This window comes from Prinia subflava, chromosome 1 (genome assembly GCF_021018805.1).
Source record: "Prinia subflava isolate CZ2003 ecotype Zambia chromosome 1, Cam_Psub_1.2, whole genome shotgun sequence".
Classification (NCBI taxonomy): Eukaryota; Metazoa; Chordata; class Aves; order Passeriformes; family Cisticolidae; genus Prinia; species Prinia subflava.
Window position 1 is genome coordinate 49387528 of NC_086247.1, and position 25884 is coordinate 49413411.

Genomic DNA, 25884 nt, shown 5'->3' on the forward strand with positions numbered 1-25884 from the left:
TTATCAAAAAATAAGACAGAAAATAGTTTTAACCTCCTTGCCTCTGTAAAAATATAACATTTCATCATGCTATGCAGAGATTTGAGTAACAGAGGTCTTGCAAACGTAATTCACAAGTGAACAAAACAACATCAATTCCCAATGCAGGGAAAAAGACATTCAAAAGATAACTTAGGAGAGGGAAAGGAGATTACTTGAAAACCTCCCTCAGATGTGTTTGAACTACATGACCTTTAAAATCCATCCTGTTTTCCTACAGTGGTTATTATTCATAAATCAGAAACAGACTTCTGAAATTTACTTCAATCAAGATTACTTTTAAGCCAGAAGAACACCCTACTAGAAAGGATCTCAAAATCATTTTACACTTAGGATTGTCGAGATTCAAAGAAACAGAAGGTTTTGCCTACCCTGCCTTGAAGAGGGCAATTATATCGTGTATTATAGAAATACTTCCCTTTTTACACTTTGACATTCAAAATATATTATGGTTTGAGTTTATATAAACAAACCTCAGTATCTGAATTTAAACTGTAGGAACCAGAACTGGACATATCCCTCCACGTGTGACCTGACCAGAACTAACAGGAGAGGGATAATCACATCTCTGTCTCTGCCACTAATGCCCCATGGATGCAGCCCAGGATCCAGTTTGCCTTTGTTGCTGCAGTTGTGCTCTGCTCCCTCAGGTTCAGCTCAGCAAGGCTGCTCCCAACCACACAGATCCCACCTTGGTTATGCTTTCCATCTTATTATACTGAGCAGGACAAACAGAAATGTCCTCATGGAAAGGACTTGTGCTATTTTCTTCCTTGAGCTCCCTGCAAGGGTTCTGAAGAGCAAGACAAACAACTGATCTACAAGTTAGTTAGCTTTTTCAGATCGCCAAAAAGGAGGTTATTAAAACCTCCCATTTCTCTTCCTCTTTACGACAGCTACGCAATAAAAATCTTTCTTTGATGGCTTAGGAGAAGTCATTTAAAGCAAAATTTCTCTCCTCCTAGATGGCTTGCGTCAAAGAACCCCTGACCCAATGTCTTCCCCAAAGACAAAAAGAAAAATTGGCAATTTCTCTGTTGAACTGCAATCTGGACTGGGTAGCTTTTTGTTAAAAAAACAACCCCAGAACTGTGAAAAGCCTAGATACCTCACATGAGGCACAAACAAGTTACTACAGCAGACTGGCTCCCTAATACATGAATGAGAACAGATGCATGAACTGTCTCTCCTGGATATAACCTGGAGTCTGTGTTAGTTCAGAGTTTTATAAACTGAAAGAGAGTATCAGCCTCCATGCTACAGTCATCTAGGTGATATAACCCATACAGCAACGTGTCAGTCCTTAGGGTCAAACACTGTGACTGCATTTCAGTCACAAACCACAAACCTTTGGGGAACATTTGAAGACATCTCATTAAGTGTAACTGAGGATGTGGTTGTCAGCCCAAAACATAAAAAAGAATGATAATTGGATTTCCTGTCCAACTGCTTCTGTTCATTAACAACCTATGCACTGGGGGAATAAGCAGGCACCAAGCATGGTGTGGTACATTCTGACTCCACTGAGGCCACAGTCCTAGCAAACACGTGAAGCAGAGAGATCATACACACTTCAAAATTTACTGGCTGAAGGTTGAACTCTTCCATTCTGCACCACCTACTGATGCAGAAGAACAGGTACCTGTGCACTGAGCAGGTAGCAAGCAACAATGGCCATCATGGAAGGCTGACCAGTAATCCTCACTGACCTTTGAATGTATCTGCTATGAGGCAGATTCCTCCATCAAACTGAAAAGCAGTAGAACTAGACACTTGCCAAAGTGTTCAGATGAATCAAGATACTACTTAGCATGCCAAGTGAGACATATACGCCCTCTGCTGTAGGTCCAAGGTTCAGGGAAAGCACAAAATTTACCTCAATTACTACCACATATGCACAAAATGCTTTCTTATGCGTACAGAGATTGAGGTTAGAGTGGTGAAATCCAAAGATTGAGCCTTGAAAAATCTACAAACTGAATGCAAGAGGAATAGCGTGAACATCAGAAAATGAAGAATGTGCTGAATGTACATACAGAAGTGCCCTGGTCACTGAAAACTGACTGGCACGCTGTATTATGCCATTTTTAAGAATCCACAGTCAACTGAGGATGATTTAGGTATCTCTGGACAAAGAAAGATACCAGAACTCTGGCAAATCCCCTGTTCTGAAGTGGAATATGATTCAACTTTAGGATCTAGCTTTACCTTGAGCAATTTGGATTACTTCATGCAGTAAAATGTACCTTAACATATTCATTACTTTTGTGTTCTGGCAGATCAAGTATTGCTTATGCTAGGGTGAATCATAGGGAACACACTAGCTTTCCACGCTCTTCTCAGCTTGAGGGAATCTTATTAACTGTATTTCCTCTCTTTAATAGTGAAGTAAGACATTTTGTGAAGTTCCCAAAGTTTCAAATTAGTATCAAGTCTTGCATTCTGATATCACAGAAGTTTGGCAAGTTTGACTGTCTTAGAGAGCAGGGGGAAAATTAATAAAAAGGTATAGTAATTTTTGTTTTATAATTACTCATCATTATACAAATGATGACATTACAAAGTGACTTACTTCTCCAGAGGGGACCAGTCTCCATCAGATAAGGGGTAATGGTCCTTCGAATGATAAATCAAAGATTCTTTTTGTTCTTCACCCTTTGGTGATGAATTTGAGGATCCTCTGTGGAGACACATAAGACATTAAGTCAGTTATAAGAAATCTGTGTCATTAATTCAGTAAAAGAAATTACATAGATGTTATTTAAAAAATCAAAAGCAAAAGTAAGGAGTGTATAGCTTAAAGAATTTGTTGTTTGCAAGACACCTTTATGTAACTTAAAAAGTATTTAAAAACTATTATTAATACTTGAAAATATTGCAAATTTAAAAATCTACTACTCCTGGAAGTTAATACTGAAGAAATCACAATAGCATAAATGATATTACCCTATGTAAGTAAGTTAGTAATTTTACTCTATACAGGCAGATAATATTAACAAAACCCAAAGATGAATATAAATTTTTACACGGTAAACTTTACTATTTGAATTTTACAATCACTGGAAAAGTTGAACTAGTAAGGTTAGTTTTGACAATGTGCATTTGACAGATTGAAACAGTCAGAAACCAGGGGTAGGTACAAGTTACTCAAGTTACAAAACAAGATACAAAACATCAACTACAACAAGAAGATAAAATAATGCACTTTTCTGAACAGTGAGGTTTGTTTTGCACTGGGAATTCTACTCAATATCTACATCAAAGACCCCAAACCCAACCAACAGTAAGACCCACTGAATAGGCATACACCCTATTTTACACAGGAGTCACCCTGAAATTTTACCATGATAAAGGACTTCAGATCTTTTTACAGCTTTCTGAATTTAACTGAATAAATATCTATTCTCAGGATACAATTAACTTGTTTGATGTTAGATCAAGGGCATAATGGCTACAGAGTAGATAAGAATACAAGGAGGACATGCCTGGAATTTGAGTGTAAAATACAATACAAATTAGTTAAAGCCATTATTATAAAAGAAAAAACCTATTTTTATTCCAGTGCACAGTTGCATTGGATTTGTTTTGGAATGCTAATGCTCATTTCTCTTAGGAAATAGGAGGAAAGAAAATATTTTGCTATTATCAAATGTGTAAATATTTAGAATTTGCATGTCTACTCAATTAGATGCTAAGCAGTTAAAGTGAGCTAGCTCATTTGCACAGGTCCTTCATTTGGAAGACAGCCCAGGTTATGGTAAATGCTGAACTCTAAAAATGTCTTTTTAGCTTCACTTCTTATTCTGCAGATACCTGATGATGCTGATTTAAGATGAGAACTGCAGAGACTGCACATCTCTGCATTCATAAACTCAGCGTGATAGAAATATGTTTCATACTCTTGTTGTTGGCAGTACTAAGTATCTCCAAAGGAAGAAAAAAGTATGACTGAACAACTAACTAAAAACAAAACAAAACAAAATTAAAGAGGTTCTCAATATCTTTACTTCAATGGGGAGGGAGACAAGATGACACATGGGTGGTACTGAACAGATTTTATTAACTGGAAATTAGTAACAAAAAGGGTTCAAACAAAGGATGCAAAAAATCAAATTTTAATGATAAGTGGACAAACACAAAAGTTAAAAATCCAAATACAGTCAATGACTATTGAAAATACATGGGGAAAATCAGTATGCATCAACTTGTAACTTCAAGTTGCACTATCAACTCTACTATTTATTTTGCAATGTTTATAAACAGTACTGCCACTTCTCATTGTTGTCCACTTTACATATAGTCTAAATAAATATGTAAGATTTCAGAGACAGATTACCACTTTAACCCTTTAACATCCTTAGCACTGGAGAAATAATGCCCTTTACTTCTGAGTTGTATATACTCTAAGCTCAGTCCTGATATTTTATTGAAGTCTAGCACTACTAACAAATCTAAATCATAGCTGGAAGAGACAAAGCACATATTTTGAAAAAAGCTGATAAACACTTGGTAAGAGATTTTCCCAAGAAACAGGAAACATCTTGTTTTCTGCTTTATAAAAAACCGAAGAGATAAGACATTACATGCTGGCACCTGTGACTGAATTTTTGACCTTCCTGTTAAAACATCAGCCTCCCTTTTCCGTTCCTAGTTTCACTTTGAAATCTGAAGCTATGCCTAAGAACAGTTAAGTTTCTAATTTCTTATCTTTCTTTCTTCTTTGTTTTCAGAGCCACACATTTATAAGTAAAAAAAAAAAATCAACAAAAACCAACCAACCGAAACACCACAATCTCAAACAAATGTACTGATTCCACCTTACATCCCCACAGGGCTTGAAAAGAAAACTTAAAAACACTTTTTCACAATCATATGTGTAGCTGGAAAGAAAAAAAATGCATGACTATTGCAAAGCATTTTATTTCCTGCCCTGGTAGCCCACTGAAATGAGTGTATATAAACTTGACTAACTGACACAGAGCCACAAACCTAAAGTATTTAGGCCTTCACCATTGCAGTGGTTTTTTGCTTCAGTTCTGCATTTACTTGCTGTTCACAAGAAAACACCATTCTTTTACAAAATCATCTTCTTTTCACTTTATAGCACCCTGTCTGATAACGTATTTCTACTGCTGTTTCTGCTTATACACATTAAAAAAAGAAGTTCAGAAATAAACAGCCTTGCCAGACTTTCATTCTAAAGGGTACAAAAATAAAACTTAATGAAAACACCATGGTCTGTTCAGCTATGACTAAACATTCAACATTCTGATCAAACACACCATTTTTTTCACCTCTAGTCCAAGTAAGATAATTGCTAGAATAGCAATTTGAATCCTAAACACTGGATGAAAGCAGCCATCATTAACATGACATTCCTAAATACTTCATACATTTGTAATGACATGTTAAATAAAGATTTAATAAACAATTATTGGGTTGTATTTTCTATCTTCCTGTACTTGACAGTTATTTTTATTTTTAGTTTTACTGTGACAAGTTTATTATTTTCTTAATAACTGTATACTAAAGACTGAGCAAAGGTCTTCTTTTTCCTGAATTGAAAAAAAAGATTAAAACTTCAAACCAAAAAAATGCCTAGACTTAAATGGAGCAGAGAATATCTAAATGGCAATTCATTGACATAAATATGACACTAATAAAATAAGGCAAATTAACTAAGAAAGCCACAGATACTCTAAAAAATACTTTAAAATCCAGATTTTGTTTGTCACCTTTTACTGGTCATGGGTATGATAACAGATTCATGTTTTCCTGTTGCACTAACCTTTTTGCCTGGTACTTAGTAAATTTGAGACTTCTTTGAAGACCCATACTGTAGGAATTTTTTCAGTTATATTTTATTCTCTTACACCAAAACATTCTTGCAATTCCCAGCCTTGATCTTGAATTTATTCAGCCAGTATTACATTTAACAACAACACAGTCCAGTGAAACACATAGTTTTCTTTGAAAACCAAGTCCTGATGAGTAGGCTTTTCCTGGATTTGAAGCATTTATATGCTTGATAGTTTTCCTCTATAACCTTAATCTTTCCTGTTACCCTATAGACCTCTTCAGCTTATTAGTATGTGCTACCACTTTAGCACAAGCTCCACTTTACTAAAGAGTTTATCCACTTCAAAATACAGGACTGATTCTTTTTCCCCCTTTTATTTTCCCCCCCTCTTCTTCATACACGTATAAAGAATTCTATTTACTAACATGAAGGGACATTCATTTATATACTTTTCAATTGCCAAAGTAAACTTCAGGTAACAGAGAAGCCAAATTCAGATGTGGTGTGCTACAGGCATTCTACACTGCAGTCTATCCAGAGGCTACCAAACACACCAGAAGATCACTCTGCCTCATGAGAGAAATTACACTGAAACCTCCTCAGTCACACAACAGATCATAGCAACATGTCTTCACCAGAAGGGGCTTCGCTGCACTCATGCTCATAAAAAAAGACCCAACTTGAAGGTGAATCTGTGAAGATTTGGAAGATTTGTTTGTTTGCTTGAGGAAAGGCCTAGGCAGAACCTACCAAAACTTGTGCAACACTTGCATGGAGGAAATGAACAAGTCACCTTTAAAATGTTCAGTGATAACAGTGAAAACAGCAACTATCTAAGAGCTTACCTTAGGGGCTGTACACTTTTCTCATCATCTGAGCTAATTTCCATTTCGAAAATCTCTTCAGACCCAGCAGAAGAGATCTGATCTTCTTTCCTGCTATCTTGTTTATATTTCTTCCTTCTTCTTTTTTTCTTTTTCACAGAACCTGGGGTGAATACAGTCTCTGTTTCTCCAGAGTGTGGAATTTCTGAATTTGCACATGTCCTCTCATTTTCACCTGATTTCAAATGATTGTCAGTGTCTTTAAAAAACTGATCTTCAGTGGGTATTGGAGATGTTGCCAAATAAGCGGGAACTTTTTCCTAGGGGAAAAAAAATTTAAAAAGAAAAAGCTATTTTTTTCCACTTTGTTTTCTGCACACAGGGCAGTTGTCAGCTACAGATTAATCCTTGCACCTATATTTAGACACAAAGCCATACAGATGCCCAACACTATGAAGCTGATGTCTAGAAAGGAACCAAGAGTGATTACAAGAAGTTCAGAAAAATCCATGTTAGTATTCTTCCAGTTTTCAGACACAAACAATTTTGCCAGCAAAGTAAATATCCAGTCAATGGAATGTTTTTGAAGTTATCTGCCCTGAGCACACCAGTTCCATGCTTATTAAATGTGTTAATAAAAAAAGGCTAATTAAATCTACTGCTGTTTATTTTGAAAGATTCATTGGAAGGTAGAAGTTGAAAGGGACATCTGGACACCATCTGGTCCAATCTTCTGTCAAAAGCAGGGCCTCAGGTTAGGTTATCCAGGGCCTTGTCAAGCCAAAGGTTGAGTATTTCTACGAGGGAGTATCACTTCTCTAGGCAACCTATTCCTCTGTTATACTGTTTTTGTACAGAAGGATTTTCCTTATATCTAGCTGATATTTTCCCCATTCCCTTTGCCCCATCTTATGACGAGACAACCTTATTAAGAGAGTGTTTCTGTCTGTTCTGTAACACCTTGTAGGTACAGCAAGACTGTGGTAAGATTCCCCTCAATAGAACAAGTTCCAACAACTTTTTTTTTCTGTTTCGATTTCTCCAGCCCTCCATCGGGCTCTCTCCAATATTCCATGTCTCTCCTGAACTGAGAAGGCCAGAACTGTATTCCAGATTGATCTAACATATATATAACATACAACATACACCACGCTGAGCAGGACCTCACATCCCTTCACCTGCTGGCTGTGCTATTCCTGGGATGCATTTGCCTTCACTGCAGCCAGGACACGCTGCTGGCCAGGTGATGCAGAGCTGCATTTCATGCAGTCAGATCCCAGCCTGCACTTCCAACCCTTATGTGAGACTGCACGTGCATGCTGGTTAAACCCTGGTGTGAGTCTTGCCAGTCTCCCAGCCTGCCACTCTGGCTCTCTGCTCTTTTTCTGACCTGTCTACCTCTCCCCTCAGTCCAGTGCTACCCACAAAATTGATGAAGGTGCCTTCAGTCCTGTCATACATGTCAGACATTATTTACATAAACTATCTTTCAAAAAGAAAAAGTCAACTATAATTTACCCACCTTAAAACCAACATACAGACAACCAATCCCTAACTAATTACAAGCCACTGCCCTTTGAAGGAAAAGATTTAGCTATTTAGCCTGAGGTTTATTTACATTGTAACAAGGAACTGAAAAGACACTGACACCTAGTCTGAAAGAAACACACTGTGAAGGGGCTAAGAGGAGGTGGAACAAAAGCAGAAGAGAATGGAATTTGCGTAGTGAAGAGCAAAAGTTGTGGAACTCAATTTCATGGTAGAGAACAGAAGTAATTACAAGATGTCTTATTTTACTGGACTCTTGTGCAGAATGTTAGTCAGGAACACTGATGAGACACAGCCAGAGAACTGATACTACTTCTGATGTGCTCAAAGCCTTATCTGTTACTTAACACTAAAGTCAAATTTTAATTGAATTAAGAGTTACAGAACAAATTTTGTTCCACTGGCTGTAGAGTGAAGTAGAGAAAGGAGAACAAAATACAGCCTTATACAAAATTGATGACATATTTTGCATTGTGAAAAACCTTGAAATAAATTGCTAGCACCTAAACTAAATTTAGTATTTTACACAATTAGTGATAAACAATCAAGAATAACAAATTAAATAAATTTTAAAAAATGCTCAGGAAAAGTTAAAAGAAAAATGGCTGGAAAATTGTCCTGATTTACATGGATTGAGGTGAGTGGTATTACTTTTGAATGTCAAAACATGAAAAATGCGAAGACTGAGCCCTTAAAGTACCTTTCTGAATCCCCCCAAAAGGGAGGAAAAAAAAAATCAATGAGAGGTTTATGATTTATCCCTTAAGCACAGCTTCAAGAGGAAAAGATGTTGATCAGTTGCAGGGGGAAAAATGCCTAAAAGCAGCAAAAATAACTCAGTTTTGCTTTGTAGCAAACTTGATCTATATTTTCAGCGTGAATTACCAGCTTTCAAGAACACATTATACACAGATAAGGCACTCCTGTTACAAATCAAAATGTACTATGCAACTGCAAGAGCTCCTTTAGAACACTGTACTGGGGACAAAGGCAGTGGTTATCACCCTTGCTTTCCAAAAGTCATGAGACTGATCACTTCCCATCAATGTCTGGCACAGCCTAGATCTGTAAAAAAACTGCTTTCAGTTTTTATTTTAATCATCGTGTATGCTGACACAGATCCCAACCTTCCTTACACTTAGGTGTTACGAATCCCAAGTTATCATTTGAGGTCTTAATGCTTGTTTTCTCCTTCCACTTTAAATTGTATTTAACTCCTTTCAATATGAGAGCTTCCTCTGATCCCTCACAGTAAACCAGTAGCACCCTAAACTGAAAACTGTATCAGTCACATATCCTTGAAAGACTGATTTGTAATAACCAGAGGAAATTAACACTTTATCTTTTACTTCTGAGACAAGTTTTTTTCCTATCTGACTATTTTTCATTAAACCTTTTGGACACTTGTATTTAGAACTTCTTTCCTTCAGAATTTGCTGAAAAATGCCAACAGACTCAAAAGCAGTCAAAAGCAATGGTCAGGACTGACCAACACCGTGACTACATAGCTCCCATATCCTTAGGAAATCAGAGTAAAAGTGAACCAGTACTCCTGTTTTTCAGAGGCTCATTAGCTTCCAGCTGCAAAAGATTCTTGGGAAATAAATTCTCAAGTCAAAGAAGTTACTGTTACCTGGTAAAAGTTTCATAAATAAAATTGTGGAAAAAAAGGGCTAAAATTTGTAAGGTAAATTAAAAATATGCCCCAAAAATAGACTACCTTCTGGTAGTCTATTTACCTTTATTAGTAAGGCATAAGCTGCAATAACTTAAAGCAAAAATTATTGTAAGACACTGCAATGAGTATAACTGCAGTCAACAAGAATGAATTAACTAAACCAAACAAACTAAAACAAAGAAAAATACTTCAGCACATCTTCCAAATAATGCTCTAATTAATGAAAATAATTAGTTACTTTATTATTATTGGCAGCAAAATTGTACCACGCATCAAGTCTCTTGGCAGCATATGAAAGAGACATTAAGATTCAGTTACAGAAAATCTAGCTTTCACAGAAGTGAGGATATTGACAACATTGTATGAAGCACTTTTAACCCATTACTGTGTTATTACTACATTGTAGCCATCGAGAAGCACAAAGTCCTTACATTTTCCTCCTCGGTTTCTTGCACAAAGAAAGCTTCTCCATTGTCACCCAATTTCATATGAAGATCAACAGCATCGCCATTAATTTCTATATCAATCTGTGGAAAGAGACCATTAATTGTAAATAATTCACCATGGGGAAAGTGCTGATCTCATGGTCCACTTAACTCTGAGAGTAAACTTGTTTCACTGTGTAATGGTGTCCCTTTCTCCTCTCTCTTTCTGACACAAGTCTGTCATGAAGGTCTTTAGTTTGTTCACCTGCAAAAATACCTCATACTCCTGGCAGAAAGACTAACACCCACAAGAAAAATAATAAAAAAATAAACTTCATATAAAGACTGAATCTTGTTCAAGTAATTATTGATATAGTCTTTCTTTATTCATGGAAGAATGACTGAGGCTGTTCAGATGTTTAAATCTCAATCTGAATTGGGGTCTGGGATGAATCCTGAACACCAGAAGTTCCACTTGGAAGCCTCCTGGAGGCAGGCTTTGTCTGAAAGTGATGAGAGACTTGCCATAATTATTTCTGCAACTCAAGTTAGTGTTTCACATTTTCCTGTTCATGAGTTTATGGGAGTATGACATGGAACCACAAACCTTCTGCAACCACAGTGTTTTTGTCAGAGAATATCATTTTTATTGTGCTAAAAAGATACATTTTAGCCAAGAAAATCCAGTCATAGGAGATGATAAATTAGGTAAATAACCAAAAATGCATGAAGACGATACCAAATCCTTAAGATAACCACTTTTATTCTTCCCCACAATAACAGACTGATCTTGATCTGAAAATCATATATATTTCACTACCATTTATTTTTAATTTTTTTTTTTTACTTCCAGTTCAGCAATATTAGTTTAAAAAAACTTCACCTTTTCTTTATGCTTGTTTAGACATACAAACATCTCTTTAGTACCTATACCTCACACTGGTTTCTGGAGACCTCAGTATATACCTGAAGTTGAAGCACAGATATACACACTTTGTGTTCCCACACCAACTTGGGACTAAAAATTGATCTTGGCCTCATAACATGCCAGAGAAAAATGCATCCACAATGCAGTAGCAAACACTCAACTGACTATTGAGAGAACTGTGTGAACAGTAACTCCCAGCGAGGAGGGAGGAGGAAACAAGGAGCAGCAATCATCTAGACAAGAAAAAGCTGAGAATTACACTGACAGTCTAGTACAACAGGTACCAACAGTAAATGTTTCTACAGCTTTTGTATTATTGTATTTTGTATTTTGAATTGAGTTCTACAATTCAACAGCTTTTTAGAGGTACCCAGAAGCTGAAAACCTCTCAAATTTGGTTCAGCTATTCAGAAGTGTATAAAGACATTTTACAAACTCAAATTTCAGACCACTCATGTTGTAAGCATATCTTGCTTGCCTAAATGCCAGAAAAAGTACAGCTACACCACCTCTTTTGTGCCCTGTTGAAAATTGTAATGTAATCTGTTATACAATTCTTAAGGTAAGCAAAATTTTTGTCATCAGCAAGGTCACTAAAATAAACACTAACAAGTAGGAAATCAAACAAAAAATAAACACAAAACCTGCTACTCACCTGTGTTACTATGACAAACATACAATTTTAATGCATGTAACTCTAACTATTGACCTTTAACAAAAAATGCCTTAACTGCTCTTTCAGTTTCACTTTATTCTCTTTTTATGATCAAAATACAAAGATAGGAGTAGCTTCCTGCAACAACCCTTTATTCCTTAAAAAAGCCGCATATAATCCTGAGGGCTCATGTCCTGTTCAAATCAATTTGTCTTTTGGTTGCATGCCCAGATGCCATACACAGTATTCCTTACTGACAGTAAAGTCCCCCTACAACAGCTCCATTTTTCAGCCAACCCAATTCCACTCACTCTCTTGGCTAACAAAGCCTGTGGGAAGGGGATGGAAGGACAATCTGCTTGGGTAGCAGCACCACTTCAGAATGGCTGGACGGGAAACTGTAACACGCTCTCTTTCCAACATGCCCACACAGGAATGAAGCTTCAGGCTCAGTTCTCACTTGCTGGTGGATATTAATAACTGCATTTTCTACTGCAAATCAACCTTGAACATAGCTAACAAGGAGCAATATTTACAATAGGTCACCAACACTTAACATGTGCTCTGTTTGTCCTTCAGACATTCCAAAAAGAGTTGCCTACATCAGGGACCAGTTAAATAGCATTAAGCATTTCTTTGCCAGCATACTTGGGTAAGTAAATAAATAGCCCCATGTAAATATTTTGAAACTGTGAAGTCTATATATTGGTATTTGTCTTTTTGCATAGGTCCAGAGCTGCCACAGCTTTTCTTTCACAGCATTTTTGCAGAGTCCTTAGATTACCAGAAAAAGTTCTGTTTTGCACTTCAAAGCTACCACCCTGTACAGCACTTACTAGCAACTGTTCTAGACTAAACCAGCCTGCTAACTGGAATGTGGGGAGCTGGGGAAGGAAGGAAGAAAGGAAGGAAAAGGGGAAAAAAGGAATGCACTGGCACTCAACACTTAGTTTTCAGCCTTGCTTTCTGAACGTACCACTTTCTCCTTGGAGCGCAGTACACCGAGCTTCCCAAAGCGGACATGGAAGGGGGAGCACTGGAACGTCCCGTCCTGCTGCCGGACCACAATGACATCGATGCACCCCGAAAGGGTTGCCTGGTTAATGCCTTTGTACAGCTCCTTCACAGTAACCAGCACCTGGCCTGCAAGTTGCCCCACGTAGTTCATAGTCTGAGACTAAGGGAGAGAAAGAAAGACAAAAAAAAGTAAATTTAAAACACAATAGTTTTGAAATGAATTTTTAGAAAACATTTAAATAGATGTGCAATGTCATTTATCAATTACTCTATTGTGACAAGCTTTACACAAATGTTTTCAAGAATCAACAGAACTTTGAGGCATTTCCTATATTACTAAAAGTATCCAGACTTATAAAACCTATTCCTAATGCTTTATCAACTTGAATCTATGAACAATTAAATACTTCAAAGGAAATTTTGAAGTATGTCATTTTTAGACCTCAAAGCCTAAATTTAAGTGATGCTTAATAAGTCAAGATAAGCTAAAAAGAAAAATTCATTCTCTGGAGGACTGCTTGCTTAATACAACTGATCCTATATTGAAAATGGAGATAATCATACATAAGCATTCAAAAAAACATGTTACAGCACAGGAAAAGATATGTAGAACATATTGCATGTAACTCTTCCTTTACAGCCCTGTATTTCAAAAATGGCTGAGTCATCTTAGAGAAATTATCGAAGTATGTAATGGGAGAAAAGAGATACACACATTAATAAGATTATGCTATGGTCAAACAGGATAAAGGGCACAGAATCACTTACTGAAAGTTCTGCCTAATTCACTAAAAATACTTAAGCAAATGAATTCTGAATGACTACAAGTCTTTCAGACTAAGAACACAATTTGACCTATGACTGCCAATAAGAAAATCCCAAGATTTCTCAGAACATCTGACCTTTGACAGAAAGAGGAGGGAAAACTTTGCACATGTTCTGATAGAAACCTAAGTGAAACCCTTCCTCATTCTACCATCTCCTGCCTCCCACCCAAAAGTCTGCTACAACCTCATTTCAAAAACATCCAAGCAACTGCAGCCTCTGAAGTTAAGGATATTTAGGAGAACAAAGAACCACTGCCAACAAGCAAAATTCACAACACTGAACACATGAAAGAGCCTAAATTATTTTTAAAAAAGAAAATGTCTATTTTGGGGCATTATTTCTCGAAAAAATCTACTATTTGTTTTTTCTATTTGCATTTCTACTTTTATTAATCATTGAAAAGGTTTAGGATTTTTCTTAACACCTCTAAACAAAACTGTACTGCATTACAAAAGTTCTTCCTACTGATACTGCTTTATTGTGTATATAAATAATCGGTTATTTCCTTTTGAGCCTCCAAAGTCTTCCTCACAGTAACACACAGTATCTCACGCTCACCCAAATGTGACCACTTTTGTGGCATCTAAATACTGATGTAATTGCAAACAGGCAAGAAATCTAAAACTACTTTTACACTTACAGCAGCTACAGAAACATTTTCTCCATCTCAGCCTTCTCATACATTACCAAATCACATTAACAGTTTAAAAAAAAAAAATCCTTCCTCTTCACAAGACTTACAAAGGAAGGTGGAGGGTTTCCAAGACAGATTTCAAACTGTCTTGAAATTATCCACAGAATTACTATGCTAGGTAGCACACTAGAGATTTTTTTCCTGTAGCCTGTTGATGAAGACAAAAAGAACAGACTGTCATTGAGTGAGTAATGAGGTTAGGTGGATGGACTCCCTATCAACATTAGTCATTCATTCAATTTCATCTCTAAGTAGCTTCATGTACAACTATAAAACTGATTGCTTGATAGTGAAGTAATAGCTCACTCTTGCTAAAGAGGGAAGGTCTCTCTTCAGCCCTTCCTCATCTGACCCTCTTCATGAGCTGCTTTAGCTCCCTGACACAGCTGGCGAAAGTCTACCAGTTGTTGTTTCAGTGGCTTGTTAGTAAATCAGATTAGCTCATGAAGCAGAACATGACAAACACCTGAGTCATGAGGTGCTGAGCAGCACCTGAGAGCTGGGGAGGAGGCAGGGAACTAAACATCTTTTTGACAAGTGGGATATTTGCTGCATCTCATGGAACTGTAACTCAAGACAGAGAGGTTACAGTGTCTCTGCTTTCCTGTCAAAGCAATTAGTCCTCACCTAATATGACAGTCATGTTTAAACTCAAATCTCATGAAAAGAAAAATCTTTAATCCACAATCATTATCATTCATGGCTCTACCTTGGCCACTTCCAAGTGGTCTACGATATCAGCTTAGAAAGAAAACTTGATTTTGTGTCAACAAAGAGACTGCATTTGTTGAAAGAAATGTTTGACACAATCAGGAATACAAGTCTTTAATAGAATATCCATTGCATATATTTCATTTCAGTGAACAGGACTTGAGAAGTGGGCATTAGCAAGTGACTTCTTAAAAGATCAAAATTTCACACCTTCTGCTAAGAGCTGAGTTCAGATGATAATCTAGTTTTTCTCATGTACATGCTAACTTGACCATAGAAATTCACCACACAACCCACACAAAACCAAAGCATTCACCCATTTTACATATATTCTTGCATTTCTGTAGCAATGTTATCTCTTCTACAGGTATCAGTTTCATTTCTGTAGCTCACAGCACTTTTATGAACATAGATACACTGAATAACCTCTTACATTTGAAAGTTCATAGCTGGTTCACTCTTACATGTGAAAAAGTTATGAACTTTTGTACCTACTGAGTACAGAAAAACATTGCTCATAAGGAAAGTAGCTTTTTATGATTCAAGTCGATGTAAATATTGTTTTGTACATTGCAAGTAAACCACACTAGATAAAGGTAATAAACTAATGCACATAATTGCTTACCAGGCTGCAGTTCAGCTTTTAATGTAATGGTTCACTTTGCAAGATAAACATGTTATATAAGAAGGTTCAAACTGTAGCAAGAAAATTATCAAATAGAAATCAAGTATCACTACACACCTGAGAAACTGTCATTTTATCTCAAGAGTCCCTAGAAGCCCAGCTGGGAGATTTTAAAATTTGGAGGTTAGGATTTGGTTTGAGCTTTGCTTGGGTTTGTCTTCCTTAAATGATATTGTATATTGTTGGAAAAATTGTGGTGAACAGTACAGAATCAGACTACAGAGAGAAAGGAACAGTGTAAAATGTTGTGTTAATTTTTGCAAATGCAATAGAAATAGCCTGATCACGGCATAACCAGTAAGACAAAGTATTTCCTCGATAATACTCTTTATTTCATGCTTAGTAAACATTTCTTAAATGTCATTGCCTTGAAAGCAGAGAGCAGTATGCCTTCCTAACCCCCTAGAAGAACCTAAAAAGCATGCTGATTTCCAGTTCTGAAATTCAAGAAAAAAGCCTATGGAAAAGACAAACTAAGAAAGGCAAGGCAGTAATACTTCACTATGCTGTTCAGCTGTTAAGTTTTTGTGGTTTTTTGATATCCAGAATCTATATATTGCCTGATGCAGTGAAATTCCAGATCTCTGCATAAAAACTGAGGTTAATGCACCTCACTACTACTTACTCTTCTCAGACAGCAAATTAAAAAGTAATAAATACCTGAGGTATCAAAGCAGAAACATTTTTTTGTGACTTCTGAGGCTCAGAGAGATTGATTTTTGAATATTTATGCAATACTATCTAATTTGCAAAAATTTTTACAGCTGAATATATCAGTACCACTAAGCTAAGTGCAACTGTAATTAGAATGGGGGAAAAAATCTCTATGTAATAATATGAAAATATTTTTTTTCGGGCAAGACGCCATTGCTTTGCCAAAAGCAGAAACTGAAACGGCTTTGGTTTTTTAACTTTCTTTTTCTGAGAGAGCACCAAAGTAAATACAAAATACGACAAAATATCTACTCTGTAAGTTCAATAACTAAAATGCTGTGCCTCCACTTAAAAAACACTCAAATCAGTGCAACTAAAATTAACCCTGAGTATGCTGTTTGACTTCCTCATGTTAGAGCAATGGCTCTCAGAAATAATAATTAAACATAATTAAACAGTACTCCACCTCAGGGTATCTGATATGCTCAATATGACAGACAAGACAAATTTTCAAAACTCATTACCAGGAAATGCTTACATTAGCATAACCTGAGCAGGTGGTTTTGTGGGTAGGAATTATATCTCTGTACCATTAACAAAGATATTATTTCAGCTGCCACTAGACCAACATGTTTTTCTTTAATATTTTTTTAGTGTTATTCAGTAATATCCATATGGAGGTGCAAGATATAATCAAAAGTCTGTCCACAACAGGTGTTTTCTGTGCATACAGAGAACCGCTTTACTAATGGCAAACTGCATTTTTTTGGTTCTTAAAGACATCACCTTTTACCCAAGTGCACCCAAATGAACATGACTATTTCAACTGCCTACCTAGTTCAGCAAGAGAAAAAGAAGAGTGCAAGTTACTCACAGGCAAGATATCAGATTGCTCTAGAGAGCTACAACTTTAGAGGGCATGAATTTTAACTATCACTGCAAAAAAAAGTTAATAGAAGCAGATCTTAGCTTCCAGGAGAGTAGATATTCATAGATTCCATTTATCTTGAGATACATTTAGAGGGTTAAAATACGTCTAATGCCACATGATGTAAACAGCAGTTGTATTTGTTTCAAGAGATTAGGTAGAACTAAATAAAAAACACGCAGAGCAGTGGTTCACCTCCATTTATATCATTTTGCCTATATTTGCACACATACAAATTTCTGAGGCAGAAGATTTCCTTAAGCAAAGAAAATCTCTAGCAAGTGTTTCACTAGTTTCTATTTTGTACCCTGAAAAAACTGGGGGGAAAAATGACCCTGTCAAACAGGACCACTGTAATCAGGTCCACTCAACAATAACATCTTTGTTTCCAAGTTAAGATTTTAATTGGGGGTTTAGGATTGCTCCTAGTACTGCACAGGGCAGTTATGGAACAAAACCAGGAAACAAAGTAAGTCTGTTGAATACCTAATTAAAGTCATCCACATACTATTAAATATAGACGGTCAATTTTTATATATTTTAACTGTGTCACAGGAAATTAAATACCCATATTTAGCAATAAATCTGTTGAACTCACCAAGATTCCAGAAGGAACCTTTTCATGGGCAGCAACAACACTTCTATTTGAGTCATCTTCATCCTTTTCTGAGTTATGCATCTCAGAAAACAGAAAACTAACTTTCCAAAATACAGGTAAATGCAACAGTTACAGCCATAACATGTTGTAGCAGCATTTCTTCTCTTCTCATAGAAGCAGAAGAACTATGCAAACCTTCTGGTCTCTTAGAGGAAACTGCTTGGTATACATTCCCACGCAGAATCGGGAGTAAAAAGGAAGTGGTTCTTTAAGAAAGCTCACACAGAAACTCCTTCACCAATAGGCTTTGCTTGAAACGTCCCAGCCCCTGGCGCTCTGGGAGATAAGTAACAACATGGGCTGACTTTGCCATATGTTTGCACTGATAGGTGATGATCTGGGTTTGCATCACGTCACGTGACTTCAGCTGAAGCTCCCACGAAAACAGGGATTTAGTTAATGATTCTTAAGCAAAGTCTACATTAGCTCACTCAGACTTTTCACCCACTGTTGCAACTCCACCAGTGGCAGCAGAACTCAACGTCCTGGTTCAGCCTAAGTCAGGATTGCCTGCTGACAGCCCATGTGCTGCTCCCTGTGCTGTGGCGTCACTGCGGCAGCCAGTCGTGTGGATACAGCAAATTTCACAACATTTCAGGGTCTGCTATTTGTGGACTTTTCTCCCTTCTTCTTGAAATTGAAATTACATAATAATAGTAAAGAGACGACTGACCTAGTGTCAAGTTTACACTAAATCGTACAAAACTAACGCACACCACGATGAACATTTGTTTTCCTGTGGAAATGTTCTTGCTTTCTTCAAAGAGAATTGTAAAGTAGTATAATGTGAGTGTGTGGAAAAAACATACAAGCTTTTGAAATAACTAGGTCCATGACTCAGAATAAGAATTGATTTTCCATGTGAGGAATTCTGAAATGTCATTACTTATCTAAATGAAATAATGGATAGGTGAAATAACTTGAGGAAGAGAAGTAGTATAAGGAACCAATTCTGTCCCAGAATGGAGAGACATTCTCTGAGGACCATCAATATTCCCTCAACATCGACAAGGTCTCACTATCCCTAAACCCATGCATCTCCTTCCCACCCTCATGGGGTTACTGTGTGTCTGCTCAGGAGACTGTGGAGAATTGCCTCTTGAATTACAAGCTTAAAAAAAAAATGTATCCAGGAATCCAGGACCCTACTACTATTCCTCCTCTAAATTTTGTAAATTCATGTAAAAGACTTGGATGCAAGAACCACATTATAGATGCAGCCAAACAGCTTGTAAGTTTCCAAAACAATTAATAATCTACACTGAAGTCCAAAACTGGATCAGTGTCAATGACAAAATCCTAAACTGAGTGTTGGGATTGCTCTGTCTGCAGTAAGGTTGTAATAAACTGCTATCTCTGAACCCTTTCCTACACACTGGATAAGTTCATATTTCATCTGGCTTTTACAGGAAAAACTAATGGGTTTTCTAGCAAACATGACAAGTATTTTCATAGAATATTACAAATTACTAGACACATTCAATTTCTCCTTCCTGTTCATCATTCCTTTATCCTGTATGTTCCATTAAAACACAGAATAAAACATACAGTTATGATCAAAATGGAAGCAAAATTCATAAGCCAGTGCTTCTTTTCAAACACTATTAACTTCATTTTATGTTGGGATTTTTTTTCTGTGATATCTGTACTATTTCAATATTGTTCAGTATTTCAGATGTACATTATTTTCTTCAAAGCTCATAAAAGTGTTTAAGACAACAGCTTTTCCAGAATACAGATAAAATTGTGTCACTGCAGTAAGGTAAGATTTAGGCAGGTAATAAGCTTTGCACATTTCATTAGCCCTCTTGTCTTTTCCTTCTCAATATTAATAAGGTAAGTGAAACATAATTCCAACTGAGTAAGTTTAAGCACTATGTTATGTACCTACAAATTGCACAGGAAAATGGGCTTTCATTTTGAAAAGCAAATACCTCAAATTTGGAAGTCTTAGAAGCAATGTTTTCCATGCAACCTTAATGAAACTCTTTGGTGTAGGTAGGTTTTCCTGTGGTGTAGTCTCAGAAAGCGGTTATGAGCTTTTTCATTAGACTCACACAGGTTAATAATGCTGACAAAGATCATTCCCCATCCTATGTTCTTTCTTTGATCTGCTCTTTGTGGGTCTACACATTTTATCCTGTTGCTCATTAGTCAAAATCCCTGATGGGAAATATGATTCCATTTTTAAAACATAGTTTTCTGCAGCAATCATCATGGTATATTCAATTGCATTTCATTTAGTTTCACAGCATCTCAGAGATGCAGTATTTTTCCACCTATGCATTGAAAAATTTAGGACAGATTAGGAATTAAACATGCAGAGGGGTTTAGCACATTTAGAACTCAATTCTTCAGATTTTCCTTCTGTCTTTTACCTCTTTGCACATTGCCTCAATAAGCTACATTTGCAGTTGCAAATCGGATTTCTTTTTAATGACCATCTGGGATATGTAAAAGTCTGCTTGTGAAAATGACATTTAAGTGATTATTGGATTGTACTGTATAGGAACTGTAGAACAAATGCCACCAAAAAAGAGCTACAGGACATTTCCCCAACTTTCATCAGTGCATACCATTCTGAGTTCTGGAAAGAAGGAAGCACAAATCCTACAGACATAGCTTCTATCAGCACACTATCCCAATTCACTCAGAGATCAGAATAAATATGCCAAGACAAATGAATGGACCAAATCCTTCTCTAATTAATATACCCTAATAGATATGGCAAGTACAGGACATCCTTTGTTCATATTCCAATTGTATCCTTCACCCCACTTTGTCACACACGATTTTACTTACTATCGACCAAGAATGAAACACCACAGTTGTCAATGTCAGGACAGGGTGTGACAATTCTTAGTCTCACACCTCATCCTGACACTGGAAAAGGTCCTTTCTCCACAAGGCTCGACTCCAGTTCCAAAATTCCAACACTTCTCTATTTTCACACACTTTTACACTTTGCTTATTAGGTGCACAAAAAAAGTGGAAGAGTTGCCAATTCTCCTACACAGATTACAAAAATCAGACTGAAGCTGAAAACAATCTTCTGTGACCAAGCTCTTGGTCCCAGTCTGAAGCATCTGCTTACTGAGACCGGAAATAAAGCTCTGCTCATTCCAGATTGTGCTAAAACACAGTCACCACAACATCTCTGATACTTTTAAGTGCAAAAGTCTACCTATTCCCTATATGAATGTTTAAACTTAATTCAAAGGTTATAAACTTTGCTAAAATAAAATAAACTGTGACATGATAACAGAAAACATACTGAATGAAGATTATCTGCCTCAAAGGCCTCCTGAAAGAGAGACACAAATTTTTCTGAGAGAAAACAGCCAGAGTTTTTCCTCTAGCAGAATGCAAAAATACCATCAAGTGCCACTTACTAAAAACCAATAATATACTTGCTAAGATTTTCCATACAAAAGCTGAATGCACGTAAAATATAACACTGAATTAAAATTTCCATTTTAGCAAATTACATGCAACTATAAAAGAAATTCTGTTCAACAATGTTGAAAAAGACTACTAGACAGTACTACCTGCTTTTACCTGCAATTCCCAGCAGTCCAAAAAATAAAAGAGAAATGAAAAAGCTCTATCAAAAGTAATAACAGTAGGTACAAGAATTCAGGCAGTTAATAGATGTTAGAAAAACACTAGTGATACAAAAGTCATGTATTGTTCACTAAACTGGTCGTTAAAAAGTAAAATCAAATTAGTTTTGCACCTGTGATGCAACATGATAAATTCAATGCCTTCAAGATCTACTGTCAGGTGGAATCAAGAGCCCTTCAAATCAAAACATCTTGCAGTGCAACTTAACTACTTTTTATCACCAGAGGAAAAAATAGCAAGAAAGGAAATCCACAGTTTATTTGGGGTTAGTGCTTTTGTAATTGCGTCAACAGTTTTATCTGTACGATCTGCTATGAATCATCTGATTTTGGTGTTATGGTATCTGTCCATATATTAATTGGAGCTTTTTTTTTCCAAATAAAAGTTACTCTTTTTTCCTGTTTACAAAGAAGCATCAGTGAGGACAAAGAGTACTTAAAGAGTTCATAAATTGAGTTTTGCTGGCAAAATGATCAGTTCAACCAAAAACTTACATTACACATCCACAAAACGTTCTTACACATGTGGAGACCGTAACTTCTTTCGAGGTACTGAAAACAGTAACTGGCTAATCCAAGAGTGCAGCCCTCTGCAATCTGCAGGGGCATAACTCACACCATCCCCTGCCACACTCGACATGTTTCCAGCAACACAGACTCTTGCAAAGCCACATCATCCTTGGCTGAACTTATTTCCAGACACGTAACACAGAAACTAATGTTTCTGAACAGAAATTCTATCATTCTCGTTCTTGGATGAGATGAGAGAAAGCAGATGAAGCTTTTCCTGTATGTCTCTAGAATGCACTAAGCATTTCCTTAATAAGCAATCCAGCAATCCCTTATCTTTGTTTTCTCCTTTAAACAATGTTTCTCTCCAGGTGCTTATCTGCGCCAGGTGTATTTAAATTTTCTTGCAACCTCCCAGGGTTTAGAAGTCAAAGCAACAAAACACAGTCACGTGTGGATGCATGGAATCTGTCTATACCTAATCCACCTATTAGTGGTAAATAATTTGTTTACATTTAGAGTGGATACACAGATATAAGATATGAGACTAATACAAACCTTCAAGTTGACAAGAACAGAAATAATACTTATTCTGAGAAATACATACATGGGATATTTTAAGAGCTCTAAAATATTGCGTATATAAACAAGATATGTTTTTTCTCACTTAATAAGACACTTGATAAAATTCTGCATATTGCTGAACTCATGAACATATACCAAAATAAAGCAATATCCCTACATTTAATTTGCATATAAGATTTGGCTATATTACCAACAACTTGGGTAAAAATCCTAGTCCTACAGAAGTTGCACAGAGGTATTTAAATGACATGTTGGGAAGAGAGAAATTAGATACAGCTGAGGAAAGTGGCATAGGCTTACTCTTTCAGCAAAGCCAATCCACTGCATGACTGAGTTGTAATGATGACAGATGTCACATCTGGCTGAGGGATCTGCTCGCCCCTAGCATGTCTGCACTCTCTGCACAGGACACAACACACCTGTTGGCCTCACAGATTCCTTGTTTGTGTTAACAGGCATACTTTTTCCTTCAGGGAATGAACAGCTTTAAGTCACCACTAAGTACTTTTCTTCTTTAAATCACTGTATTTCAGCTCACATCAAAAACTAAATTCTAGTTAGCCAAGGGAGAGTCAATTACTTCCATTTCTAATGGAATCACAGCTACAATTCATTATCCGAAGGACTCCTTTGAAAGAATTTTGAAAAGAATCCTTTACAAGTTTCCTTTAAAACGCTTCTCATAATCATCAATTCAGAAGAAGTGCATTTCCTGAGAAGACAGGAATGTTATGCAGTCTAAAAAAAGAAAAGTAAACCTAGAGACACAGCCTGAGACCAGCTTAGCCAGCTTCAACCATTTAACCACATACACCAACAGAAATATGTCACCTACTACACTGCAGACTTTTCTATTATTGCTTTGCGTGTTTACATTTTTGGTATTGAACTTCAGCACTTTGGATAAAGAAATGGGCTGATGCATCAGCTAAAAATCTCATCCGTGCACTCAGTGCATACAGAAGCAATGAGGAAGTGTCCCTTAGTCTTGGGAAAATCAGTGACTCAGGACAACTTCTGACAACTAATGTCAAAATACGTTAGTGCAAAGGTGAAAGAAATTGATTAAAATATTTAGCTACGAAGGGGAAGCTAACATCCTTTCTTTGATAATTCCCTTGATATAAATACATGAAAAAAAACTCCCAAAAAGTGTGCTTAAGCTTTGTCTTCAAGCAGAAAGGCAATCTGACTTGAATGAGGATGACAGTTTCATATTAAATCAGTCTGCCTGCCAAACTGAAATGCAAGCATTAATGCAACAACCAAGATGAGAGAGCAGCTAAGCAGATTAAATTAATTTTTAAGCACACATTCTCTGCAAAAGCACCAATATTTTTTACTATGGTTTAAGTGGATAACTGTAATTTAAAAAAAACCCTCTGCTTACCTCTGTAACAGTGAGATATGTCCAGAGAGGACGTCTTTGTATTACTGTAGAACCTTAAACTGTAACTTCAACAAGATCATAAAGAACATGCTCCAGATAGAAAAATTACTGGGATGCAGTACGCTACATTCTCAGAATGTGCCCAGTATGGGATGAAGACGTCTAATATATACACTTTAGACTTCATTTGATCACAAATATATCACACACTGTTGTGTATAGGCCTGAAAGCTTCTTCAATGTGAATATCTGTAACATACAGCACTGAATCTCACACCACAAAGTGTCCTTTCATCGCTTTTCAAGCAGCTACATAGAATGTATTGCTAAATCATGATTAACCAATGACTAAAAGTTATTTCATATATAATTCAAAGCTATTAAAAGAAAATCGAGTTTGTTAGAAACTGTAACTTAAGCACAGATTCTGTGTTCACACAGAGACTGTGAGAAACTCTTTTCCTGTATGCTGTGATCTTGCACTTAAGATGTAAGACTGGAAAACAAGAAAATCATGATCTAGAATATTAACCATTTGACCATTTTTCAGGAAGAGAAGCAACAACTGCAACTAATTTAACCTCTGGCTTTGACAAAGGTTCCCAAAATGGCTTTGAACGAAATCCTTTCCCTTTCATCTGATCTAGATTGCCAATTCTCTGAGGCAGACAGCAAGTCATAAAGCATGCAATGCAAAAACGGGCTGGCTGCTCGGGGCCTCAAGGTACATAAGGAGGTGTCAGGTGCCCTGAGTGCAGTTTGGATTTCCCCTTAACTGATCAAGACTTTACACCAGGGGAAGGAAACGCTAGAGGTAGAGAGAAAGGACATAAAGTTCACTGCCCTGCAAACCTGAAACATTTTATGCGGAGGTAAACAGTAACAAAGAATTACACTTTTGCAACACCGGAAAATATTAAGTGCCAAGAAGAGCAGTAAGTACCAAGAATAAGTTCAAACACCATCTCTGTTACAGGCCACTAAAAACTCAAACTTTCTGATATGCTTAACTGAAAAGTTATGATATAAGCTTGAAAATCAATACTGTAATTGCTGACGAGAGCTATTCAGCACTACCCTAGTTATTCCTACGGCAATTAAGAATAATACCAGCTAATACAGCATTTCACTCCAAATTCCTGACATCCTGAGATCATTGAGAAACCTTTTAACTTTAGCATATCAGTTTAATAGTCTATTATATAACACTAATGTATGTTTATGGAGCACCTCACTTTACACCAGTCAAGTAAAGAGATAGTCCTTGATTTTTGTAAAGGATGGCAAAACGCTTTACATTCCTGTATGTTCTGGGATGCAAAGGAACTATAGCAGGGACTAGGACAGAAGGCACAACTTTTGGCCCTGGCTGGAGCTAATTGCCCAGTACGTGTCCAAAAAAAATTGGTTCTGTATCCACAAAGTGATAGGCATTCTCTTTGTCAATAGACTTAAAAAAAAAAAAAAAAAAAAAGGCATTTTGTGACTTATGACTTTTCATTACAACTAATGAATACCTGTACATTCTTAAAATGTGCGTAAGGCTACTTTTTTTTTTCTGTTTTGCAAACAGTAAGTGCTTAATATGCGAAATTGTCTCAAGAAATGCTTCTGAAGTATAAAAAACCCTGAACAACCAAAGAAAACCAGAAGAGACTCTAAGGAGCAGTACTTCAGTGATACTTGTGGGCTCCTTACAAACTG

The 25884-nt window shown here is 36.6% G+C and overlaps 1 protein-coding gene across 2 annotated transcripts in view; it reads right to left on the reverse strand.

Annotated features, from left to right (window-relative positions):
- Window positions 1-25884, reverse strand: part of LPIN2 (lipin 2) — a 43029-nt gene that overhangs the window by 15872 nt on the left and 1273 nt on the right. Inside the window, exons 1-5 of one of the 2 annotated variants that reach the window (XM_063395894.1) lie at window positions 18013-18352; window positions 12874-13074; window positions 10321-10416; window positions 6685-6983; window positions 2612-2719 (exon numbers count right to left, since the gene is read on the reverse strand). In XM_063395894.1, coding sequence (XP_063251964.1) covers window positions 2612-2719; window positions 6685-6983; window positions 10321-10416; window positions 12874-13074; window positions 18013-18093 — 785 coding nt within the window. In that variant the 5' untranslated portion in view covers window positions 18094-18352. Of the gene's footprint in view, window positions 1-2611; window positions 2720-6684; window positions 6984-10320; window positions 10417-12873; window positions 13075-18012; window positions 18353-25884 lie in introns of those variants that run through there. The other variant, XM_063395904.1, reaches the window with a different exon arrangement.